We start from the raw sequence: 23,021 nt of genomic DNA, 5'->3' as shown, positions 1-23,021 counted from the left end.
TTTTCAAGACAGACTTTATTGATTTACTGCAACTTATATATTTCTTTCCCCCGACCTTCAGGGGGCAGGCCTTGGCTTCTTGTTTTACTGTGCGACCTTCTCTGCCTTTTGATGCCAGAAAAACACTGTGCTCTCTCCTTGACTGCCTATGTGTTTTCAGGCATTGCTTGTTGATTGTCTTGAGCCTTAAAAGCACTGTTAGATGCGGTAAGTAGTTCCTTTTGTATCAGCGCGTGCAAGTAATGTGTCACAAAAAGCCAGGACACCCTGAGGAGAGTGAAGGGTTTCCATGACAGAATCACTGAGTGTGAAACCCACTCCAGCTCTGTGTTATGAAGGGAATATTCTACAGGACTACTGCATGTAATACAACTCCCTGAGATGAAAACACCCGGTAAGAAAAGAAAAATGAATAATTGATCAGCCTTATGTCCCAGGAAGTCAAACAAGATATCACGAACATTTAAAATGACCCCATATTCATTACTATACTGCAGATAATAATGCTGCTGACGCATTAAGGATGTTTTTTGTTTTAAATATATAGACAGAAGATTTAGGATGTTTTTCAAATATTGCACTCTCACTCCTGGAAACTCTCTCTGTATAATTCATGAGCCACATGTAAAATGTAGGCCGCTGACAATCACTGGTGGAAACAGTACTAGTCCAGGTGCCTAGGTCACACTTGGGCACACATACAGGTTAACTGTCCTCTCTGGGTACCACACAGCCTCTGTTGGCTCTCAACGCTCTCAAGCAGCCCTGGTGACTGCTGTCAGGGAACAAATAAAAGCACTGCATGCCCATCATCTGTCACTCCTATTACTCTTTTTTTCTCCTTTCTCCCTGCGAGAGACTTGAATCCTCTCCTCTGATGCTGAAAGCATTTATCTCATCATCTCTTCCCGCGGTAACCATGGCATCAGAGATAAATGGAATAAATGAGGGCTGTATCTCCACATTTCCAGTTAACCCTTACTTATGGCATTTCATCTGATTCCGCAACTGGAGTGACATTTTGAATCTCTGTAGAATACCATGCCATGCGAGCCAAGCTTTTATCCTCCACTCACTCCATATCATCATTAATCCTCAAAAGGTACAATGCCCTCAATATGTCAGGCAGTACAAGTATGTGAACCGGCAGGTGTTATTTACTGTAGGTGTTGTATTGATGTGAAGATCAAATAAACATCAAAGCCAGGTCTCCTGTATAGAAAAAACTGCAAAGTATACACTCGCTCATCATAAACATTTTAGATAACTGATTGAATGTAGAATAAATAGATAATTCTGAGCCCTATTCTATAACGCTGGTGCAATATGTGGAATACAAGTAAACCACAGCATGGGAACATAATCTTGGCTCACATTCTGTATAAATTGCTTGTCAATAGTGAGACATTGCGGACCGTGCTAAGAATCCCTCTTTGTACGTAATTCAGACGAATCAAAAGGATGAAAAGGAGATGCATTATGAATTAATTTATCACAGAATAATTGAAATGATCAGAATGATCAAAAACCATGCTTTTATGTTCAAAAAGGTCTTTATTTTTGTCATACTGCCCTCTCATACAGAAGCACCTCCATTCACCCTCAGTCTGAAACCAGAGACCAGTCTGCTCTGATTGGTTAGCACGATGGCTCTGTTGTGATTGGCGAACTGCTTAGAGATGTCATGCCCCTTAGCCTAACATGTACATCGAGCGCTAGCCAATAGAAGTGAGAGGGTTACATAGTGATGTCACTATGTCGCAGAAGTGAACAAAGGAGTCCAATAGGCGTATCAGGCTGGGTGGCGGTTTGGGAGAGAAATTCCCTCTGGAGGAAACTATGTTTTTTTAGCCTTTGCAGACCAGTTACATTCACAAAAACCTATATAAAACACTACAGGAAAGGGAACATTCAAAAAAGCATAATAGGGCATCTTAAAAACTGTGTAACAGAATTGTGTAAGTTGGGAGAACAGGCCCCTGAAGAAACAAAACATGCATTTTCTGCGATTGATTTAATGTTTACCTGCATCTTGCGTAGCTGGCTGAGCTGTTTGCGCAGGTCGGTGGCATTTTGCTGCAGGCCGTTCAGGTGGAGCTTCATCTTCAAGCGGCCGGCGCCGTTAACCGGGGTTAAGAGAGAAGGTGGTGGCGGCATCAGAGCTAGAGGGGCCGACGGTGTATGAGCTGCCAATCACAGAGCAGGACAAGGGGGATCACCAGGAAGTCGTTGGGAAACAAATTGATTAGCTTGCTGGGCTGTGCTCCAGTGAGATTTCAGTTAGCCAGAATGACAAATGAAAACACACAAACAGCAAACAGGCTCAAAGAAACGTACATAATATAAACATTTGCACAAACTGGAGCATATACAGTGTGTGAACTTTAAAAAAGTGCCATATTCACAAAACTCTAATAGCCCACTGGGAGAAATGTGAGCTCATGCTATTAGTAGCCCATATGGAAGAGCAATTAGTATTTTCAGTAGTGACACACAGGGGGATAACCATGCTCTTATCTTGACACAGGGCTTTGTGAATATGGCCATTGACTCTCCAGCTATTCTTTCACACATGTATGCTTCCTGAACACACATATACACTCTTATACACATTAAAAAGGAGAGCATAGTCTCTGACAAAGACAACCTTCTGAAATTCCCAAAGGAAAAAACCAAGCAGAAATTAAAAAGTAGAGACAGAGACAGGACGAGGAGGGCCCGCTCTCAGAGAAACCAGCCAGGAGGAAAACGTGAGGATAGACACCGCCAGCTACCCAGCAACACCACACACCCATACAGAGAGCAGAGAGCCATGAGAATGTCTGATAGGTGACAAAGAAAAGGGCGATAGAGAAAGAGATGACAACTACCTTTCTTCTTCAGCCGTCCAGCTGGAATATAAAAAGAGTGAGCCAGTTACCTTGGAATAAATGAGAGGGTGCTAGAGAGACAAAGAGGGACGGGGTAGTCTCATTTCATATTTACTGGCCATGTGAAGGTCTGGTCAAAGAAAAGCTTTGTTTATGCCAGAACTGAGCTACTGAGTTATGGACATGTGAGAAAGAAAGAGAGAAATGCGTGGAATCAAAGAAATGCTTTAAGTCAGATATGATTCGGCCTGTACGGGCTACACCTGTTGGAAAAGGATTTCTATCAGTACTTCAAAATTAAATGCTGAAAAATATTTGTCTGATATTTACAAAAATACACCGATACATAAAAATAAATATATCTCCATCAAGTACAGAGATAGCTTTTGAAGTAGGCTAAAAGCTTTATACTGGGCAAAATTGGATAAATTGATATTTGCTTTCATCCGACTGAGTATGACAACAACAACAAATCCTCGGTTTGAACCAAGTTAATTGAACTACAAGTAAGAAAAGCACGCTTTAAATAACCAAACCCACAACTCTAAACAAAAAGTTAGTTTCCATTGTGAATCCCCTTGTGAGAGCTTTGTCAAATTTGAATTAATTTTTCTAAACCACATTCAGGTCACCATACATTATTGTTTGTGTCCATTAGCCTCTTTAAAGTGTGGAAAATAAATTGTCCCAAAAATGTAAATAAGGCATTACTGTGTTAGTAACAAAAAGGGCTGGTGAGTAACGCCTGGGTACTCACGTTCGGTGGCGGAGCCGTCGCTGTTGGTTTCGGTCTTCTCGCTGGAAGAAAAAGGTAAGGGCCGTGAGAACTCCGTCCCTTGGTCTGGAGGGCAGCCCGCCATCATGCAGAGACGCAGCAGGCCGCACCTGAGGATTAACGGCCACAGGGCAAGGCAATTACAGTGCTAACCCTAACAGCACTACTCCTGGACACTATCAGACTACATTAACCTCTTGTTAATGAGCCCCTGAAGTGTTCATGAGGCTGAAGTGATAACAATGTTCCTTAAATACAAGGAACTCCAAATCAACTTAAAAGCTATCTTACACATTTCTACGTATCGATGCAAAAATCAATAGCACTGTGCCCTGTAGCTAATGTTTAGTGCTCTGTGCTTGTGTTGTGCTCACACAAACTAATGCTGATAATGGCTCTGATAACAGCCTGCCACCGTTGTCGTCGATAATGCTGCCTATGTGTCTGACCTGAAGCTGTATCTGCGAGATCTAAAGGGTTAATGGGGTGTAATGGGAGTCTTACGTGCTGTCACTGTCTGGCGCTCTGGTCAGCACGCTCTGGACCAGGCCAGTGAGGCTGGCTATCTGTTTCTCCATCGCCTCCATGCGCTCCAGACGCTGATCCCTGAAAAGGAAAATGGTAGTAATACAATTTCCTTTAGTGTGCTTTTCATGGTACTCAAAGACACGTTTTCAGCAGTTAAAATGATCATATAAATCAGAACACTTAAAGTATACAACATGCAATATCTATCATACATTAAAAGTAGTTCTTAAATAGTGAGTGTTGATCTGGGATTTGAAAATAAGTATTGCAGAAAATGCCAAATCACCAAAAGCACAAAGGCAGATGAACACGGGATTAAATTATAAACATTTCTTTTGGCTGGGATAATATGTAACACACAGTTCAGTAGAGTAAGCAATACAGCTTTGTAAGTACATGTAAATATCTGCTTGTTACCAAGAAATTCTAAATTAAAGTCTAAGAGAACATCAACTATAATAACATTGAGTCATCTTCTGTTTCCCCTCACTAGAATTGTGTGAAGCCAGTTTAAACCAACATAAAAAACACAAATACAGAAACTGTTCATGCAAAACAACCAGAGTGCTCTTATTTCATTTTTACAGAAGATTATTCATTTCCCTTAGAAGCTGATTATAAAAACAAGTGTTCAAAACCTACTTTAAACAATAAAGCACCTTAATTAAATGCTCCACTCAGACAGTACTGACCTGCTGGTTTCAAGGTCCTGTCCAGACAGGGAACCAAATCCAGGCGTGGCCTTGCCGCCCTCCCCGGGCCCGGCTGTCAGACACAGAGGCTCTGAACCAGAGCTGGGCCTGGACTTGGGGCTCTCTATAAACACAGAGGAAGAGGCAGAGTCCTTGCGGAAGCTCTGCCTGACAGGTGAGGCTCTGCTGGGCGTGTTGGAATACGAGTCCCTCTCCCTCATCTGCATGTCAGGGATTTTCTGCGGGGATGATGGCGGCATTCGAAATCCCATGCCCAGTGTGGCTGAGGAGTAGGTGTCGGAGTAGAGTGAGCCTCCAGGCTTGTAGAGGGAGTCCTCCAGGTCAGCAGCAGCTGAGTAGGTGCTTAGGGAGCGCACAGAGCCACGGCGGTACAGGCCACTGGTTACAGGGAAGCTAAAGGGGTCTCCGATGGCAGCGAGGGACTGGGTGGAGGCGATGCTGAGGCGGCCCTCGTGCATCAGGCTGTAGGGATCTGCATACAGGCTCTCGTTCTTCATCAGAGCCATATTCTTTGCCGAGACTTCCTCATCAGGCTTGACATCGCGGCGCTCCAGGATGGCGCTGGGCGACGGAGACAGGCCTGCGTTTGGACCGTGACCGGCCGGGGCATGGTGGGGGTGTCGGGGCTGTTCATGCTGGGATCCCGTGAAGGATGGAGGACGGCCACCGCTGTAAGAGAGCCGTGAGCGGGACGGAGAGCTGGAGGACGTAGAGGATGGAAGGGTGTTGAGGCGGCGAGTTGGGGAGGAGTCGCGAGAGGAGTACACCATATCCCTCTGAAATGAACAAGCAGGGATGCGGGTTACCATGGAGAAATACAGATGAGATGTGTCCCATGAGGCAGTTTGACATAACAACAACTGAGATCTGACAGATAATAAATCAGCTGTCAAATTCTGTACATCCCAAGAGAAGATGGTTCTCAAGAGACCGAATGTTGCGTGTTGTTTGTTATGTTTTTTTAATTTGCCAAATTAGAGAATAATAATGTTGTCCAGCACATGCATATTCCCAAGACTGTTGTCATTTCTTTTTGCTTCTTGTCTTCACAGGTTATAGGGTTACTAGTATATCATTACAAGCAGATAATATGCTAAAACAAATCATGAATATGTATTCCATGTAGTTGTAGTGACAGGATGCAGGACACTCAACAACTTCATTCATACAGAACTGAACAGAATAACAGAAAATATATATGTCCTCTTAGCTATTATTTTTCTCGACCTGCTTTTCTTTGTAGAGCATCATAATATATCAAAACCCACCTCTGCCTTTGCTTTTCTAATGTAGGGATTTACCTAATTTCTCCAACTTCACATATATTCAGTTTTCCCTTGTCACATTACTACATTTGTTGTTTTCCCATTGCTGTTTTTCTTGTTCTCATTTCCTTCTCAGCATCCTAACTAACCTTGTCAAGCGGCACCATGTAATACACAGGAAATGCTGGAGCGTGACAAAGGAATTTGTGCTGTTGAGCTGTTATGTCTAGGGACAAATATATATATACACAATCTGTATATTTACAAAGCTATATGAGGTGTTCTGGTTTGCACAATCTGTATGGAGACAACCTAAACAAACAAATAGATTAAGGCACAGCGTAAAGCCTCTAGTTGCTCCACAAGACACAACCAGGCACGACAGGCACAAGAGCAAATACATGGCAACATGCTTGTTAAGATGCAGCCTCAAGTTACAAAGAATAAATGAACCGTTCACCTCACACTTACCATGAAATAATTCTGCACAATTAGTTGACAAATTTTATAATTGATTCATTGTCAAGTACATTTTCATGCAAAATTGACAGAAAAAATGTGGTGACTGCATTTGTGTGATTAATATCTTTTTAAATGTAATATATTTTGGGCTTTGGAAAGACACAACAAAACATTTAAAGTCCTTAGGCGGTGAGAAACTTGAATGGACATTTAGTACTGTTTTGGGATATTTAAATGATCAAACGATAAATTGAGAAAAAAAATCATCTTTCATGCACTGTGAAAGATGCTGGGTTACTTTGATGATGGTTTTGCCAAATCAAATGTGTTACAACAAATTATCCCTTGTTAGGGGTTTTTATATGTATGAATGTAGATTCACATTTTATGGGTGCTGCGCAGCTTTCTCACTACATATCTTTACTTTTCTTTGTATACACATGCATAAACAAGCATGTAAGCGTACACCAATACTTAAAACATACCTTGCAAACACAATATACACAGACACAATTATTTTTTCCCCTGCTGTGTGCATGGTTAATAGCGGTTGTATTCTAAGCATTGGGTGCATTTATGCAGATGGTAAGCATGGTCTTGTATAAAATAATTTAAAAACGGTCTCCCCCAGGCTTCCTTGATATTCACTGAAGCAGAAATAACTTGGAATGTTGAAATATGCACATTTCACAGAGGAACATTGTTCTCTGGTGTCTGCACAGCAACAGATGGCCTACTTGAAGATAAGAAAGTACATTTCCAGGAAGAATTCCTGTTAAATTACTAACTTATACACCGTAACAGCATGTCAAAGGTACCTTTAAAGTATAAAAAAAACGCCTAGCCAAAGAAGCACACTGCTGCTCTTCATGTAGAGGCATGGCATAATAGAGGTTCTCACTGACATCAGACTAGCAAGATATCAGATAGCATTCTTCCTTTGAATACCACCGTTAACCCCTTCACCTCCCCACTCCCCAGCTCCCCACTCCCCAGCTCCCGTCTCCTCACCCTCAGGTCTCCGTTAGCCAGGTGAGGTGCAGCCGGGTAGGAAGCGTAGATGGGCTCTTTGCGGTAAATCTTGATGATGCTGCGGTCCTGGATGTCTCGGACGTCCTCCAGCTCGTAGAAGACGTTGCGTGCCTCGTCCTTGATCAAGATGGCCGTGTTGGACGACTTCAGCATTCCTGCCGTCAACTTCTGAGGGAACATGTGCACGATGAGGGCGTGCAGCGTGTCCAGGTTGCTCAGCTCGTGGGTGATGTGTACCCGACGCGTCTCATCCCCGTACTGCAGGAACAGCACGCCTAAAAGAGAGTGACGGTTGAGTGAGAATGGGATGGCTTCTGTTGATGGAAAGAATGACTAATCACTTTTTTTATGCCATTTTGATGGATATATTGTAGTCAATAATGATAAAAATGTTCTGCCTTCAAATATACAAGATGCTGAAGAATGATTTTTATTATCAGATTTCAGAATGAATCATCCCTTTCTGAACGTGAGAACAGGTGTGGGTAGCTGCATTAGAATTCACAGCTAAGGTGCAGATTTGGTAAAGGCAAGTTGACTTTTTACAACTAATATCTGTCATATAAAACTTTTACTTCCTAAAATCAAATGGCAAAATAACCCCGCTTCATGGAATACTTGGTCAAATGCTGAAACCTTAGATTTGTTTGTGTTAAAGATGACGCCTGACTAACCTGCAAATTCATCTGCATACACCCGGGGGACAAACAAAAACAACAAGCAAAGCAAAGAAAGACCAGTGATTAAAAGTCAAGCAGAATAGGTGAGTATATTTCAGAGGACTTGGGGAGAGAAGAAAACAAAGTGGTTAGTAATGAGACACGGAGAGGAGAGAGAGGCAGCTTTGGTCTTCTGCTTTATTCTGATCTCCTCATTGAATATAGCCCTTGTCAGTCAATTGTAATTTAGTTTTACAGATCGTTTTTTTTCTCGCCATGCCAGATGCAACACCACTCCTTGATCTGGACAAGCCTCACAGTAATACACTGCCGAGGCCCTTTTGTAGTAAACCTGCTCTCAAAACTGCCGTTGCACAAAAACATATCCTCATTCATTTGTGATTAATACAGGCATGCAGTCTTACAGTCAAATAAACAACACTAGCAATCTAAACTGGAAAACATTCTCAGAAAATGTCAGGTTTTTTTATAATAAACCATTCTTTCTAATTGTACACCTGCACACTTGCTTGTTAGTTCATTGTGAATATATTAAGAGTATTTGTGTCTACACTTCAACAGATCAACTAGTTATAAGTTAATTAACCATTCAGAAAGTTATGTTATGTGAGCACTCACGACTCTCCAGTCTTCTGTAGCAGAGCAATTAGACTAAACTGTAACGGTAATTTAGATGGTCGTAAAACACTTCCTCCCGTTCTGTGTAAGCGCAGTGCTGCACATCACCAGCCTGACGAGGTAAACAGACAGCTGTAAATCTGCCTGGAATCTGGCCAGGTTGTGGTGACAGAGCAGTGCTTTAAATCTTAACCTGGAGATCGTAGCTTATTCTGACTGGCAGAGCGGGACAGCGGCAGGCTCTGGCGGAAACGGTTCATCCTGTTAAACCCGACGGGGATGTCAGCTTCTGACATGGTCTCCAGGGACTCAGCTGAGGCGAAGGAGAGCTTGGCGGCCTGGTCGGCAAGCCCAGACTGGGTAGACTGGGAATGCCTTGGACTGCGGCTCTGCAGGAAGACAAAGCAAAAGGAAACACACACTCATGAACTAAGAGGTAAAATCAAGGCGGAGAGAATGGATTAGACAGGGCCAATGGAGTAAGACCAACCAGAAAAAGTGACAGTGAGCACACAATGAGACACTACACAAATCAACCACGTAACAAGATTAACGAGACCTTGACAATGGTTTAGCTGCCAGCCATTCACTAACACTAATTACCGGCGTCACAGTATCTGTCATCAGTTGAATGGCGCAGCAGAAAAGCACAATATAGTTGTTCTCAAATGGCACAGCACTCCAGGGAATCAGCCTTTATGAATCACCTATGGTGGCGAAATTAAGCTGGAAACAGTGCTCCAGCTCAGCATAAGTTAGGTTTCCTCGAAATGCGTACAGCATCCAAACTCTTTCCCCTGTGCTGTTAGGAACTCTTATAAGGACTTGTGGGAGGGGAGGAGAAGCGGATGCAAATCCCAGGTTGTCACTATTGGTTTATCCTGCAGGACTCTGCCCAGTATCTTCTCCCTGAAAGACTGTTAGTGCAGCAGGGCTGAGCTCACTGAACTGGCTCCCTGATCCTCCACCGCTGTAGCGTTTCCTGCAGCTCAGGGGCGGCTGTAATGAGCTCCCACAATGCTCTGTGATGCTTGTTTGGATGGCAGGAGCAGACACATCCTTAGCCACAGTACAGTAGCTATGCTGGTTCCCTCATCCTTTCACCATGCCATGAACACAACTGCTCTCCCCACTTTCAAGGATTTATTTTGTCTTCCCCAATGTGTAGCATGGATTCACTGTGGCTTCCATCAATATATTATTTAATTAACATGACAGTCTGTTAGAAGACATTTTCAAATTGAATGATTTGTTGTAACCAACAGCCAAACTCCGAAAGTGATTCATTTTTAAATAACGCAAAGTTGAAATACTTTCTTATTTAGCTGTGGTGTTATATGTGCATTTTCTAAATATGCGCATTATTTAAATATTGTAATTTGTAACTTTGTTTCCCATTTTATGCTATGCCATCTATGTATTTAATTGTATTGTATTTTATAATTTAATAAAGTATGTATTATTTTCCATTATATCTTCGATAAATTATGTCGTATTAAATATATTTGTCTACAATTTACCACATTTGTACGGAGCCCTAAAGGGACATGAAAAAAAAGAGAGAGAAGGAAAAAAAAAAGTAACTAACCCGTTATCCCGACTTTTTTTGTTGTTGTTGAGAAAGTTACCGGTGCGCCAAGGAGGAAGTGGAGCACACAGGAAACCATTTCATTGCAGACTGTTATGTTTATTTGGGGAAATTACAGTGCACACATTATTTGAGATATATTTCAAACTCAGACTTCATTTTAAGGACATTTCGGCCAGGGGTGTAGAGCTATTTGTTTAAGCACCGGATTGGCAAAACAGGAGAGTCTGTAAACCAGTCTGCTTTGATCTATGAATTAATGTCCGTGACTCTCAGAGTAGGCTACCTGCTGCCCACAGCTGTTTTAAAGGGAAAAAAACAGAACACATACACACAGATACACAAACACATGGTGCCTAAGTGGGCCACTCGGCCCACTCCGATCGGGCCACTAGGTCCACCGTTTCCCCGCAGTGAGGCTCCCCCCGTTGACAGTTCCAATTCTTAGTAGGCTATGTGTAAACTTACTTGGCAATAAACCTGATTCTCGGGCTGATTTTTTAGTCCAGTTTCCGCCATTCATGCACCCTTGGTGACCGGACATCTCCTTCATAAAACGAAAAATTTGTGTGTGTGTGTGGTGTGGTGTGTGTGTGTGTGTGTGTGTGTGTGTGTGTGTGTGTGTGTGTGTGTGTGTGTGTGTGTGTGTGTGTGTGTGTGTGTGTGTGTGTGTGTGTGTGTGTGTGTGTGTGTGTGTGTGTGTGTGACTGTGTGTGTGTTTGTAGAGGTGTGTGTGACTGTGTGTGTGTGTAGAGGTGTGTATGTGTGTGTGTAGAGGTGAGTGTGGTTAAAACGTAGCAGCCTGCGGTCACTCTTTAGCTGTTCGAATGAAGGTAAACAGTGTAGGCGGTGCGTAAAAGCTCTTTGAGCGCTGGTGCTGCTGTTCTCTGAGTTACACGTCCCGCTGCCTCCTGGAGTGACCACACACCCCTGGCCGAAATGTCCTTAAAATGAAGTCTGAGTACGAAATATATCTCAAATAATGTATGCACCGTCATTTCCCGACGTAAACATAACGGTCTGCAATGAAATGGTTGTCTCCTGTGCGCTCCACTTCCTCCTTGGCGCACTGGTAACTTTCTCAAAAAAAAGAAAAAAGTAGGAATAACGGGTTAGTTTCTCGTGAGCACGAGATACTAACCCGTTGTCCTGACTTTTTTTGTCCCTTTAGGGGCTCCGTACATTTGAAATGATTTTTGATTATTTGTTTAATTAATAGATATACATTATTTTTTGCTTTACTACATTAAAGTGAATGAGCTGTTATGACATGTAACTATTAATATCACCGGTTATTTGCTTTTTAAAGTTACTGCCATGTATCACTTGTGTTTACAAGGGAAGTTACAAACCCCATATCATGACTAAAAAGCAGAGCTATCTTTTTTTAATGTAAGATTCCTTCTCTTGCTACCATACATAATTCAGTCACACACACACCCACACACAGAATGATAGTGGTGGTGTCCAGTGATAGGGGTGGCAGACAGTGTCTGAGCACGCAGAGGACACTGATGCTGACAGATAACCCCCACCGTGTTTTCTAATGGGCTCATTTATCTAGAATGTGACCACACTGAACAACAACACAGCTACAGTGGGAAATACAATATATAAGGGGGTGAGATACAGTACTACACATAGTAAGGTTAGTGTGCAAAAGCATTTTATCTCGTCTTCTTTTCTATGAAACAAAGTATCTTTGCATTCCTGCTTTCCACTCTGCTTATGGCACACTTATTTTATGAAGCCTATGGTAGTTATTTAGTTAATATGAAGTTAAGTTGACAGTTGTTAAGCTTTGCATAGCACAACGACCAAAAGCAAGTGGAAACAGCTAGCCTGGCTGGCACCGTAAAAATATATGCAAAACTGAGCTTTGTTACATTTTTGTGCTTTTGAACTACAGGAAGTTACCAGTCCAAATCACAAAATAGGCAAACAGGTTGGAGCGACTAAACTCCAAATGAATTTAGTTGCTAAGAAGCTAATCTTGGCCTGTGTCAGTCGGCTACATATCACTTCTCAATAATTATAAAAAACAGCCGGTTGGTAAAATATTTTATAATTTGTTGGACTCAAATTACAGGTATTTTGGCTACCTGGAACGGCATCTGTAGAGGAACCAGCTGCCCGAGCCCAACACTATTTCTCAGGGGAAGTCACACACTGAGATATATTTGGCATAAAATGCAATACCAGTTTCCAGTATTAACGGGATTGGCAGAAAGCCCCACCATGTGTAAAACATGTCAAAGGAGTTTTCTTCAGGGAGTATATGGTAATTTTTTCTCTGCATGGCTAAAAGGGGAACTCTGTTTCAAAATCTCCGTGTTTCTACTATAGCGCATACGGGAATTTAAATAGCCTAGCTGGAGTTTTCTAAGAAAAGGCAGAGGGAGTTGAGAATACGCTGCACGATGGAGCTCGAGTCTCACAATGTTTGCATACTAAAGTTTTATATTTCTGGTCCTGCTAGACATGCCAGTGTTATACATGACTGTGTTCACAGCCTGATACGAGGGAAGCTGGTTCCACCTCCTTCTTATTTTTCTCTACAATCATCCCTCTACCGCTGCCCTCTTGCCCTCTCCCCCCTCAACCTTTTTCTTTTAGAGTGACTTTTTTAACAGCACTCAATTATTGTTGAGAACTCTACACTCTTCTAAGGGCACGGCAGAGGAGAGGAACAAGTAGGGAACATGATGATCTTACTCAGAATAGAAGTGAATGGGGGGGGGAGGGGGAAATCGGGACACAGAGGTCTGACGGCAGACCTTAGGCTACAAACTGCATTAAACTCAATTCAACCTCCGCCATGTTTTTTCCTGTCTCGCATTCACACACAGAGATGCTCTGTTTTAAGGTCAAGTGGCACTGGAAGAGTTTTTGGTTGAAAAAAGCAAACAAATAAGAAGAGAATCAGCTTTAAAGATGCTTAACACACTGTGAGGAAACAGTGTTGATGCCAGGCAGCACTCAATTAGAATTAAGCTACGTTTAAACCCTGAATTGTTCACCCCCACGAATTCTTTAATTGTGCTGGTATGAACTGTGGTTAGCCTGTTATTTAAGACTGTTGTCAAATACAATTGAACTTGATGCAGAGCAGACAACGAAACACACCATATTGTCTGTCTCTTCCAGCCATCTGCGGCTCCAATATTTTTTCTTAATTTCCGCTCATGGTAAAATCATTTGAAAGTAATGCTGTCTTTCTTTTGTTGCGTAAACATTGTTGAGAAATGAATCGTCTGAATTTTCTTTTTTTTCTTCTTTTTATCGGACAAAACCGATTGAGGGTGTTGTTTTTATTTTTTGGAATGAAAATATTAATTTATTTTTAATTCTTTAGAATCATCCATACAGTGCATTAAGCATTAAAGTTGCAGGTTCTAACCGCTAAAAATGGCAGATTGATATCAGTTGTGGGAAATAGCATAATGTAAAGTATAAGTATAATCATTACAATACAATAGAAATGAGCAGTGCATGCTCAGCCAAAGATAAGGCTCATTTAAGATGAGAGATTTCAGCATTCAGTACATCATGTATCTTTCTTGAAAATACATCCAGCAAAATTGCATAAATGAATAAAAGCACACTAGCCAGTTTGTAACTATCTAGGCTGTGGTTTGGTAGGCGTTGCCACATATGAAAGTGTTGGAGTCCAGAGGGAAGCTGACCACACAATTGCTGCCGCTGCTGCAAGCCAATTCTCTCTGATCTTTTCCCTGAATGTAGTCATTTCCCTCTTAAGTGGTTTGACATTCTGATGGAGTTGAGCGAGGAGAGAATATACATCAACCAGAAATGTCAGCAACAGACTCAATGTGTGTGAAATGACGATGAAGTATTTGGCTTTTGAGTATAGTCTTGAAAACTTGAGGTGTGAAATGGTGAATATCACAAACCTCACGCCTAACCACATTTCTTCTCTTCCATTATTTCTTTATGACAATTCTTCTAATGATATTTTCCTCTTTCTGAAAAGCTTGCTTCAGGTTTTACGTCTCCCTCCAATCTTTTTTGTGTCTCTTGTCAATCATCTGTCCACTCCCAAACCTCAATTCTGATTCTTGCTGAGCTGCTCAACAGATCTTCCTCTGCTTCAGTCTCTAGTGACAGAGGTCAAAGCTTCATCCAGGTGACATGATTGTGCTGTCACTTTCTGCAGTTCAAGATTTTGAGCCTGCTTTGTCTCCGTCCAACTATAAGCTGGCTTTTCGTTCACAACAAACAAGTTCACACCTATTACTTTTAGAAAATGGAGGAAGAAAACGGCTCCCTAAAATCAATCCATCTCTAACTGTAATCTTCTGCCTGGACAAACAACCCCCAACCCCCCTAAACTCCATTCTCTTATATACCTGGAGTCGTCAATGCAGGGAACCAATCGCTTTGCTAAAGTGCTGTAAATTACGCAGCGATATTAAACGGTTTGCTCAGAAGAAAAGGGTGCAGAATGTTGTTCTCTTTGAGAGAGGAGAGATTACTGGAAGTGATTTTCTTTTTCTGATAGACAAGTAGCTTGAAAACACAGCAGGCACCAACATGTCGTAAAATGTCCTCTCTTTTTTTATCCCAGTTTAACTGTGCATTATTCCATATCCAACACCTGCAAAGTGGTGAATAGTCACAGTACATATAGCCAAGTACTGTACTTAAGTAGCCTACAATTTTTCTGTGCTGGTACTTTCCTTGAGTATTTCCAATTTATGCTATTTATACTTTATGCAGCTCATTTACATGCACAAAGACCTGTATAACACACTACAGGAAAGAAAATGTTTTAATCATTCTCTGGTGTGTGAAAATAAATTCCCTCTGCTTTCAACTCATTCTCAAACAAACACATGAGCATGTGTCTGTGTAATGTTTGACAAATCTTTTACAAAAACATCCAGAGAGCTTTTGCAAACCACCACTTGAAAGTCCTGCAGAGTTGAAATCCTCTGGTTTTGGATTTATCTGATGGCCGGGGCTCTAAATTCTATTTCTATCACTCTTGCTTGAGGTTGTAGTACTTGTGTAAGTGAGTTATATATTGCTCAGCCTTCCCTATAGGTCAGGGCAAAGGACATTGATATTCAGTGACATTTCCAACCTGTCCAAATTATATTGTAAGCAAGGATTCAGGGAAGACTACACCGCAGAGAAGCCTTAGGCTCTTCTCTCACGTACATTAAACGTTCTTTAACTTTCTGTTTAGATAGGACGCCTCCTTGCCTGCCTTTGTGCAGTGTAATGCCACAACAAAGTGATACACATTAAAAAAACACACAAGCTACAAAATTGGTTCAACTCTTTAAATAGATAAACACTTTCTATACATCTTGACGCTGGCCTTCTCCAGTTCATTTAGCACTTATTGCCTCTCTGCAACCTGTGAATAAAACACATTCAGCCGCCCAGCCATGACTCAAGCCTCTGTGCTAATGTCAAAGTATTATTTCAGTAATGCCTCAGCGGCATGTCTGAAATGTCTACTTAATGCCTCAGTCAGTGTGAGTAATACTTCAGAAGGGTCACATGGCTTCTAGCCATTAATGCCAGCTGCCTGAGGGATCATAAATCCTGAGAGAATCTCCTTCTGCAGATTAAATGGAGCTGGAGAAGTTTAAGCTGTCGCCACCCCTGACACCTCTGCCACTACACACTCTCACACTGCCCAAAGAACCAAGAGATGTCAAGTGATCTGGGTGTCACAGAAGCCAGAGAACCAAGGAGATAGACTGGTGCTGCCCGAGGAGTCTGACGTAATCCCTCCACACACACACACACACACACACACACACACACACACACACACACACACACACACACACACACACACACACACACACACACACACACACACACACACACACACACACACACAGACAGTAAGACAAGCAGCACTGACCTTAAAGCTCCAGTAGTTGGGCTGTTGCTGTTGCTGTTGAGATTATGAAGGACAAAATAGGGAAGGGGAGGGAAACAGAAAGAGAAAAGTTAGGGACTTGCTTCTGAAATAATAACAGAGGATCAATGACATAAATACAACTTTTTTTTTTAAGTGCATAGAACAGGCTGGACTGGAGAGGAGATGTGAGGTGTTTGACACTGAGATCCAAAGCATCCTCCTTGAGAAGTATAACCGGTTGCATTTCCTAAATCAGTTCCTTGTTGCGTTCCTTTTTTGACAGGACCTATAGGAAACTCATTAAAATTGTTGACAGCTTCATTTAATCCGAACCAGAATCGTTAAGTTTGATTGGTGTTAATGCGGGGGGCGGCTGTGTTTTGCAGGCTTCAGGTTACAGAGCACCTGAAACAAGATTGCACTCTTGGCTGTTACTGGTGGAAGGGAAGGAAAAGAGTGAAATCGAATCAAACAGCAGCCCACTCTGTTGTTCCGATGTTGGACTCTCTCCCAGACTCCTCCACCACCGGCTCCGTCTCCTCCTCGCACTCGGCTGTCTCTTTCACTCTCAATCCACCTGCTCCGCTCTTTCATCTAAATATCGCCACATCGCCACTTTTTTCTCTCCATGCTGAATCACTCATGAGCCCATTTGCCCTTCCTGCTGCTCTGCCAAAGTGCGGAAAAAAATTCCATGTTGGCCAAGGCCTCAGGAAGTGAGCTTTCCATTGAAACGTAATAACCCCCCAGTCGAATCCAGGCCAAGTCATTGATGGCCCAGGAATACCTCAAAATGACAAGGAAAATTGGGCAGAGTTCATGAATTTTAATTCTAATCCAAACTCTTATTCTAGTTCCTATTCTTATCTGACGGCAATTTTCAGTCCAGTCTTCCTCCCTTCTGCAGGAACCACATTACTCTCCTGGAGCAGGGAGGGGAAAAAAGTGACAGGCAAGTTTTGATTTATGATAGTTGGTGGTAATACTGTCTCAAAAAAGCCTGTATTATTTCAGTATACACTAGCATTACAGGGAGAGTGATATAAACCGTTAATAACCTTATTGCAAGCTTATCTTTTATTTATTGTTCACTCATTTGGCCCTGCTGCCATTCTTTGACATTATCTTTGGTTTAATTATTTTTCTATGCCGTCTAGTTTTTTTCTCTCTTATTAATGTTCTGTTGTGCAATTTGTTGCTTAAGTGGTAATGGTTCCTGGGCAAAAGTACACTCAGCGATGATGAAATAATAATGCTAATATTTTGTGTTGTGTATGTCTCGCCTTTTATTACATTTTATGTTGGCTTTGCTGAAGTTTTGATCAGGTTTGGCGCAACAATTGATTGCCCACCAAGGGTCAACGCTTGGTATTAGTTGTCAAGACTTGGATTTGTGCTCTCTATAAAGGTCAATCAGAAGAGCCGATCAGTCGATGCCTTGATTCTGAATTGAAACTTTTTAATAATTATTTGCTTTCTTGCCTGCTCTTTATTGCACCCTGAGTTGATCACACATGGACGGATGTGTGTGGCTCCACATGTGTAGCACACATACTGTGCTCGGCGCCACAGAGCTCGGCGCTATGAGTCTTGTCTAAACAGCACTGAAGCTTTCTTTTAAATTAAATACAGAACTAGATTAACCGATTGACGGCATTGAAACCAGGCAAAACTATTCTCGTTTGTAACCACTTATGTATTAAAAGAAGCCTGATCTGTGTCCCAATTTATACTACACACTAAAAGCATACTGCATGTACTCAACATATTTGGTAGTTAATATGCAAGAAAGGTCTGTGTTCAGCTTCTATACTATATACTAACTGTTAATAACTCTAGGTAATATATCTATAATATACTCATTTGTAGTTAATAACACAAAAAAAAAATATTCAACCATTTTATATAACCTATTCATGAACATACTTTACTTAAAGATGCTTAAAATGAATACTGTGGTAGTAGGATTAGAAGAGCAATACCATAACAAATGGGACACAACATAGCTGTGGTATAATATACATAACTCGTATTTGTACACAATCACAGCAACATAATGAAACCCAATAAATTCTACTAATTAGGACATACAAAAAAGTTAAATTATCTGAAACTAAACAACTACACAGAACCTTCTAAACGGTAGGCCTAGAGCAGGGGTAGCCAACACGGAGGCACTTAGTCGCCACTAAAAGTAGCTCGCCAAGCAAATCCAAAATGTAAAAAATACACAAAACAAAAAAGGAAATGTAATTAAAAGAATCTACCCTATGCATAAACGAAACCTCAATCATAGAACTCTATCTAGTTACTACAACTCTATATCTATCTAACACCCCTCCTCCCTCCACCCCCACAATGAATATCGGGAGTGATTAGTCAAATATGCATAAATAGAAAGAAAGAATGCTAACAAGGTAACATAAGATAAGAATAAACAAGTTTAATTTGTTATTGGTTGTGATCATATTTTCATTTTATTTAATTTCAAACCTTTATTTAACCAGATTGGTCCCATTGAGATCAGATCTCTTTTTCAAGGGAGACCTGCAGCATATAGGTTCCACATGAAACATAAAACAATAAAGGACATCATACATTATATTTACAGGTTACATTTACATAGTTATAGACATTTACATGTGCCCATAGTATCAACGAGCATTTCATTTAGCCTAGCTTTAAAAACATGCAGAGGAATGAGATTGCTCAGTTTCAATTCTTGCTGAAGATTGTTCCAAGCAAGTGGAGCTGCGCACATAAAAGCTGTCTCACCTAAGACAGTCCTTGCTCTTGGCACATCTAACAATACTACATCATGCGATCTCAGACAATAGCTGCTTGCAACTCTGTGTTATCAGAGAGCAGATATAATACGGGAGTTTACACAACAAAGCTTTATAAATAAACGTGTACCAATGACTGAGCCTCTTTACAGTAAGTGATGGCAAACCTGCCTTGGCATACAGGGTACAGTGATGTGTAAGTGCTTTACAATTTGTGACAAATCTCAGTGCACTGTGATAGGCGGCATCTAACTTGTCCAGGCAATGGGCAGGTGCATTCATATTCAACAAATCACCATAGGTACAGGTAAAAAGGTCACAGTGACTAGCATTTCCTGGCCTCATGCGAGAAATAGGACTTGTTTCTGAAAAAGAAACCTAGTTTAACCCTCAGCTTTTTAAGCAGGTTATTGACATGAAGTTTAAAAGTAAGACAATCATCAAGCCATATACCTAGGTATAGGCAACCACTTCGAGTACTTGTCCTTGTATAGTAACAATATCTAAAACAGGCTCTGGTGTCTTTTTAGCTTTTGAAAATAGCATTACCTTGGTTTTTCTCAACATTTAAAAGAAGCTTTACTTCAGCGAGCTGAGTCTGAATAATGTTAAAAACAGCCTTTAAGTTAACAACCGCCTCCTTAATGGAGGGACCTGCACAATACATAACGGTATCATCCGCATAAAAATGTAAAGTAGCTTCATCCACATTTTCACCTAAGCTGTTGATATATATGGAGAATAAAAGTGGACCTAAAACAGAACCTTGAGGAACAGCATTAGCAATGTTCAACCACTCAGAAGTGAGCCCATCAAAGTGAACACATTGGGACCTTTCAGAGAGGTAGTTCACAAACCACCCCACTGCATGGCTGGATATGCCAATACTGAGTAGCCTCTGCTTTAAGATGCGATGATCGACGGTATTAAACGCTTTGGAAAGATCAATGAATAGTGCTGCACCACTCTGCTTATTATCTAAAATAATGTCATTCACCACTTTCATTGTCGCAGTGATGGTGCTATGTTGCTTTCTGAAGCCTGACTGATGTTTAGACAGGATGTAATTTTTACATAAAAACTCCTTTACTCACTAGGCATGGTGAAAAAAAACGTAGGGATCTTACAATTTCAGAGGCATTTTTGTAGAAATACTACGTCCCAAGTTGTGGACCAACATACACGTTTTTTTGTGAGACTGGGTTGGAATGACACAGTACACCTCTGAAGCTACAGATATGAAGATGGCATCAATTATGAGATTGGTTTTCAAATTCCTGATATCCAACCTGACCTTCTCCTCAGGTTTGTCTTGGCTTTTGATAAACAACAAGGATAGTCATCTTCAGCAAGACATGTAAACATATGCAGTTTTAAGTGTTTGAAATCATGATTTTCTTTACGACATACTGTATCTGATATTGGCCTTCATACACCTGTATTAGTTAAACACCCCAGTGTATGTTTGGGTGCCATGAAGCTAGCAGTCACACTGAAGTCTTTCCAAGCCAATCTTCCTGTCAGTGCTGAAGGCTGGAGCTCTGTCCACACTGCCATCCATCCTCTCCCCTATAGACCACACAGGCCTGCGGGCAGCTCATAAGAGCAATGTGACACCCTGTCAGTCCCAGCACTGATACTGGAATAATAAAAGTCAGTGGGATGTGTAGAACCATCAGAGTTAACTTGTGTTCCCAGCCAGATGGCTCGGACTCGGCTGGCATAGTCCTGATAAACTGACAAAAATATTCCAGTCGAAGCACTTCAGTCAATACGGAGTCAAAGTTAAGAAGGTATTTCATGAATTAAATATGTGCTTAATTCAGGGTTCTTACACCTTTTCCAAAGTCAAATTTAAGCACTTTTCAAGCATTTTCAAGGTGCATTTTCAAGCTTTTCAAGCACCTTACAGCTGTTGTAAATGACATATTTATATACATGTACTTGTACTCAAATGAATATTTCCCTACCTCACATTAAATCAGATGTTCTTTATGCTATAAACAACCAAATGTGTGTTTCGTGATAGCATTCTACATTAAAGAAAAGAAAACTAAGTTTAATATTTCAAAATGAGTGACCCATCTGTACGTAGACTAGGCATCCCATAAAACCTGGCGGAGCCGATATACAACAATCAGCCAAATAACTTTTCAATACATTATTGATTACTATTTTTTAGGTACTTTTAGGTTGGCAGTAAACACAAGTCAGAGGTAAATGGTGTACCTTTCCTCCACTATATGTATGTAATACCTTCAGTTACTTTACAGATCGGGATGAATGATGTGAAATATAATCAAGTGTTAAATCAGACTTTAGTTCCACCTGGAGTAAATCCACAAGCTACCCTGCAGTATACAAAGTCATTCAAACTAGCTGCACCTTTACCAGCTTTGAGAACACTTTCATGATCAATCATTATAAAACATATCATATATATTATTCTGAAATGGACCAATCTGCACAATGACTACTTTTACTGTCGCTACTTTCACTATATTTTGATGAGAACAGGGCTCGACATTAAGGACTGCCCGATGGCCCGGGGCCATCTAGTATTTAGCTCGGGCAATGAAGCCTCACCTGCTGGTTGCCCGATCGGGCAATCTATTATGCCAGTATCATGCAGCTCGCGGATCCAGTAATGAGTGACCCGACAGTAAAACTAAACATATCTTTAACTAGTTTAGGTCGTTTGAGAGGTAATTAAAATAGCTACGAGTGATATTCTAACCTGAAGTGTGTNAACATAAACCGATCCTTCAGCCTCATATGAGCTCTCAGACACGTTCAAAATTAAACTGTCATCACTGTCTGAGCTTGCTGCTGTGTGCGCCATCGTGCGTTTACATGCAGATGCTGGGATCCTGAACGGTGCAGCTGGAGCGCTGTGCCCGCAATGACGTCACCCATAATTTGGCGGGACTTGAAGAATCCCCGAGAAGATCCAGAAAATGGTCAACATTGAAGGGCAGATTAATGGTTATCAAAGTACAAATATCCAAAATCAGTTCAGTAACGGTTTTCAAGGGGACAATATTTACTCAAATTGATGGGTTTGGATGATGGGGGAAACTCGTGTCACAGGCTCTTTAAGTGTGACTCAAAATGATATGGAGCATAATCTCCACCCACACTTGTTTCTTTCCTATAGCATATACATTTCTACCAACATATGTCGAAGCAAATATTAGTAGGAGAACTCTTCGATGCAACGCTAAGGAGAATTTATGTCTCCAGGGTAGTTTTTTCTGCTTTGTTTTTTAGGTAATATGGTCGCCTGTCAAGGAGAATTAAAGGATTATATTCTTCATTTTGGGTTAATATTATAACACCTTTATAAAAAACAGAGCTTTACTACATAGATTTAAACAAGGAATTTTGTCTTATTTAAACAGGACAATGAGCGATCTGAATGAAACATCAGCATCTCCTCTGAAGTGGTCAGAAAGCTAATTCTCAGTAAGACTCAGGTGTGAGGGATCATGGGTAAAGTGGGTCACTGGTGATAAGATAAGACATAAGGGGAGGTTGGACTCATGTTGGCCTTGACAACCTGGCCATGTGTCAGTCATTTATTCAGTAACGCTTCGTCCATCTGTTGAATCCAGAGCGGCTTCGAGGCAGCATTGGAGCATCATAAATAATTGCTGTTCACTTGTTTAGACAATGTTAATGATATTATTTTCCCACAAAGCTAAATGACTCTGAAGGCTGGCTTTAATGGTGCGGAAGTCATTCGTGGTCTTGTGGTGTGTTTGTCTCTGCCAGGGTTTTCTCTCTGTGCTTTAATGAG

General features: G+C 41.3%; 1 protein-coding gene across 1 annotated transcript in view; it reads right to left on the bottom strand.

The window, feature by feature from the left end:
• Nucleotides 1-23,021, bottom strand: part of srcin1a (SRC kinase signaling inhibitor 1a) — a 105,393-nt gene that overhangs the window by 9,268 nt on the left and 73,104 nt on the right. Inside the window, exons 4-12 of the mRNA XM_010770491.1 lie at nt 16,437-16,469; nt 9,137-9,332; nt 8,320-8,331; nt 7,625-7,920; nt 4,866-5,662; nt 4,150-4,251; nt 3,628-3,755; nt 2,871-2,891; nt 2,026-2,186 (exon numbers count right to left, since the gene is read on the bottom strand). Of these exons, the coding sequence (XP_010768793.1) occupies nt 2,026-2,186; nt 2,871-2,891; nt 3,628-3,755; nt 4,150-4,251; nt 4,866-5,662; nt 7,625-7,920; nt 8,320-8,331; nt 9,137-9,332; nt 16,437-16,469 (1,746 nt within the window). The remainder of the gene's footprint in view (nt 1-2,025; nt 2,187-2,870; nt 2,892-3,627; nt 3,756-4,149; nt 4,252-4,865; nt 5,663-7,624; nt 7,921-8,319; nt 8,332-9,136; nt 9,333-16,436; nt 16,470-23,021) is intronic.

Source organism: Notothenia coriiceps, unplaced genomic scaffold (genome assembly GCF_000735185.1).
Source record: "Notothenia coriiceps isolate Sejong01 unplaced genomic scaffold, NC01 NC01_scaffold00008958, whole genome shotgun sequence".
NCBI lineage: Eukaryota > Metazoa > Chordata > Actinopteri > Perciformes > Nototheniidae > Notothenia > Notothenia coriiceps.
Note: the sequence above shows the minus strand (reverse complement) of the source record. Positions and strands in the feature narration are given on the sequence as shown.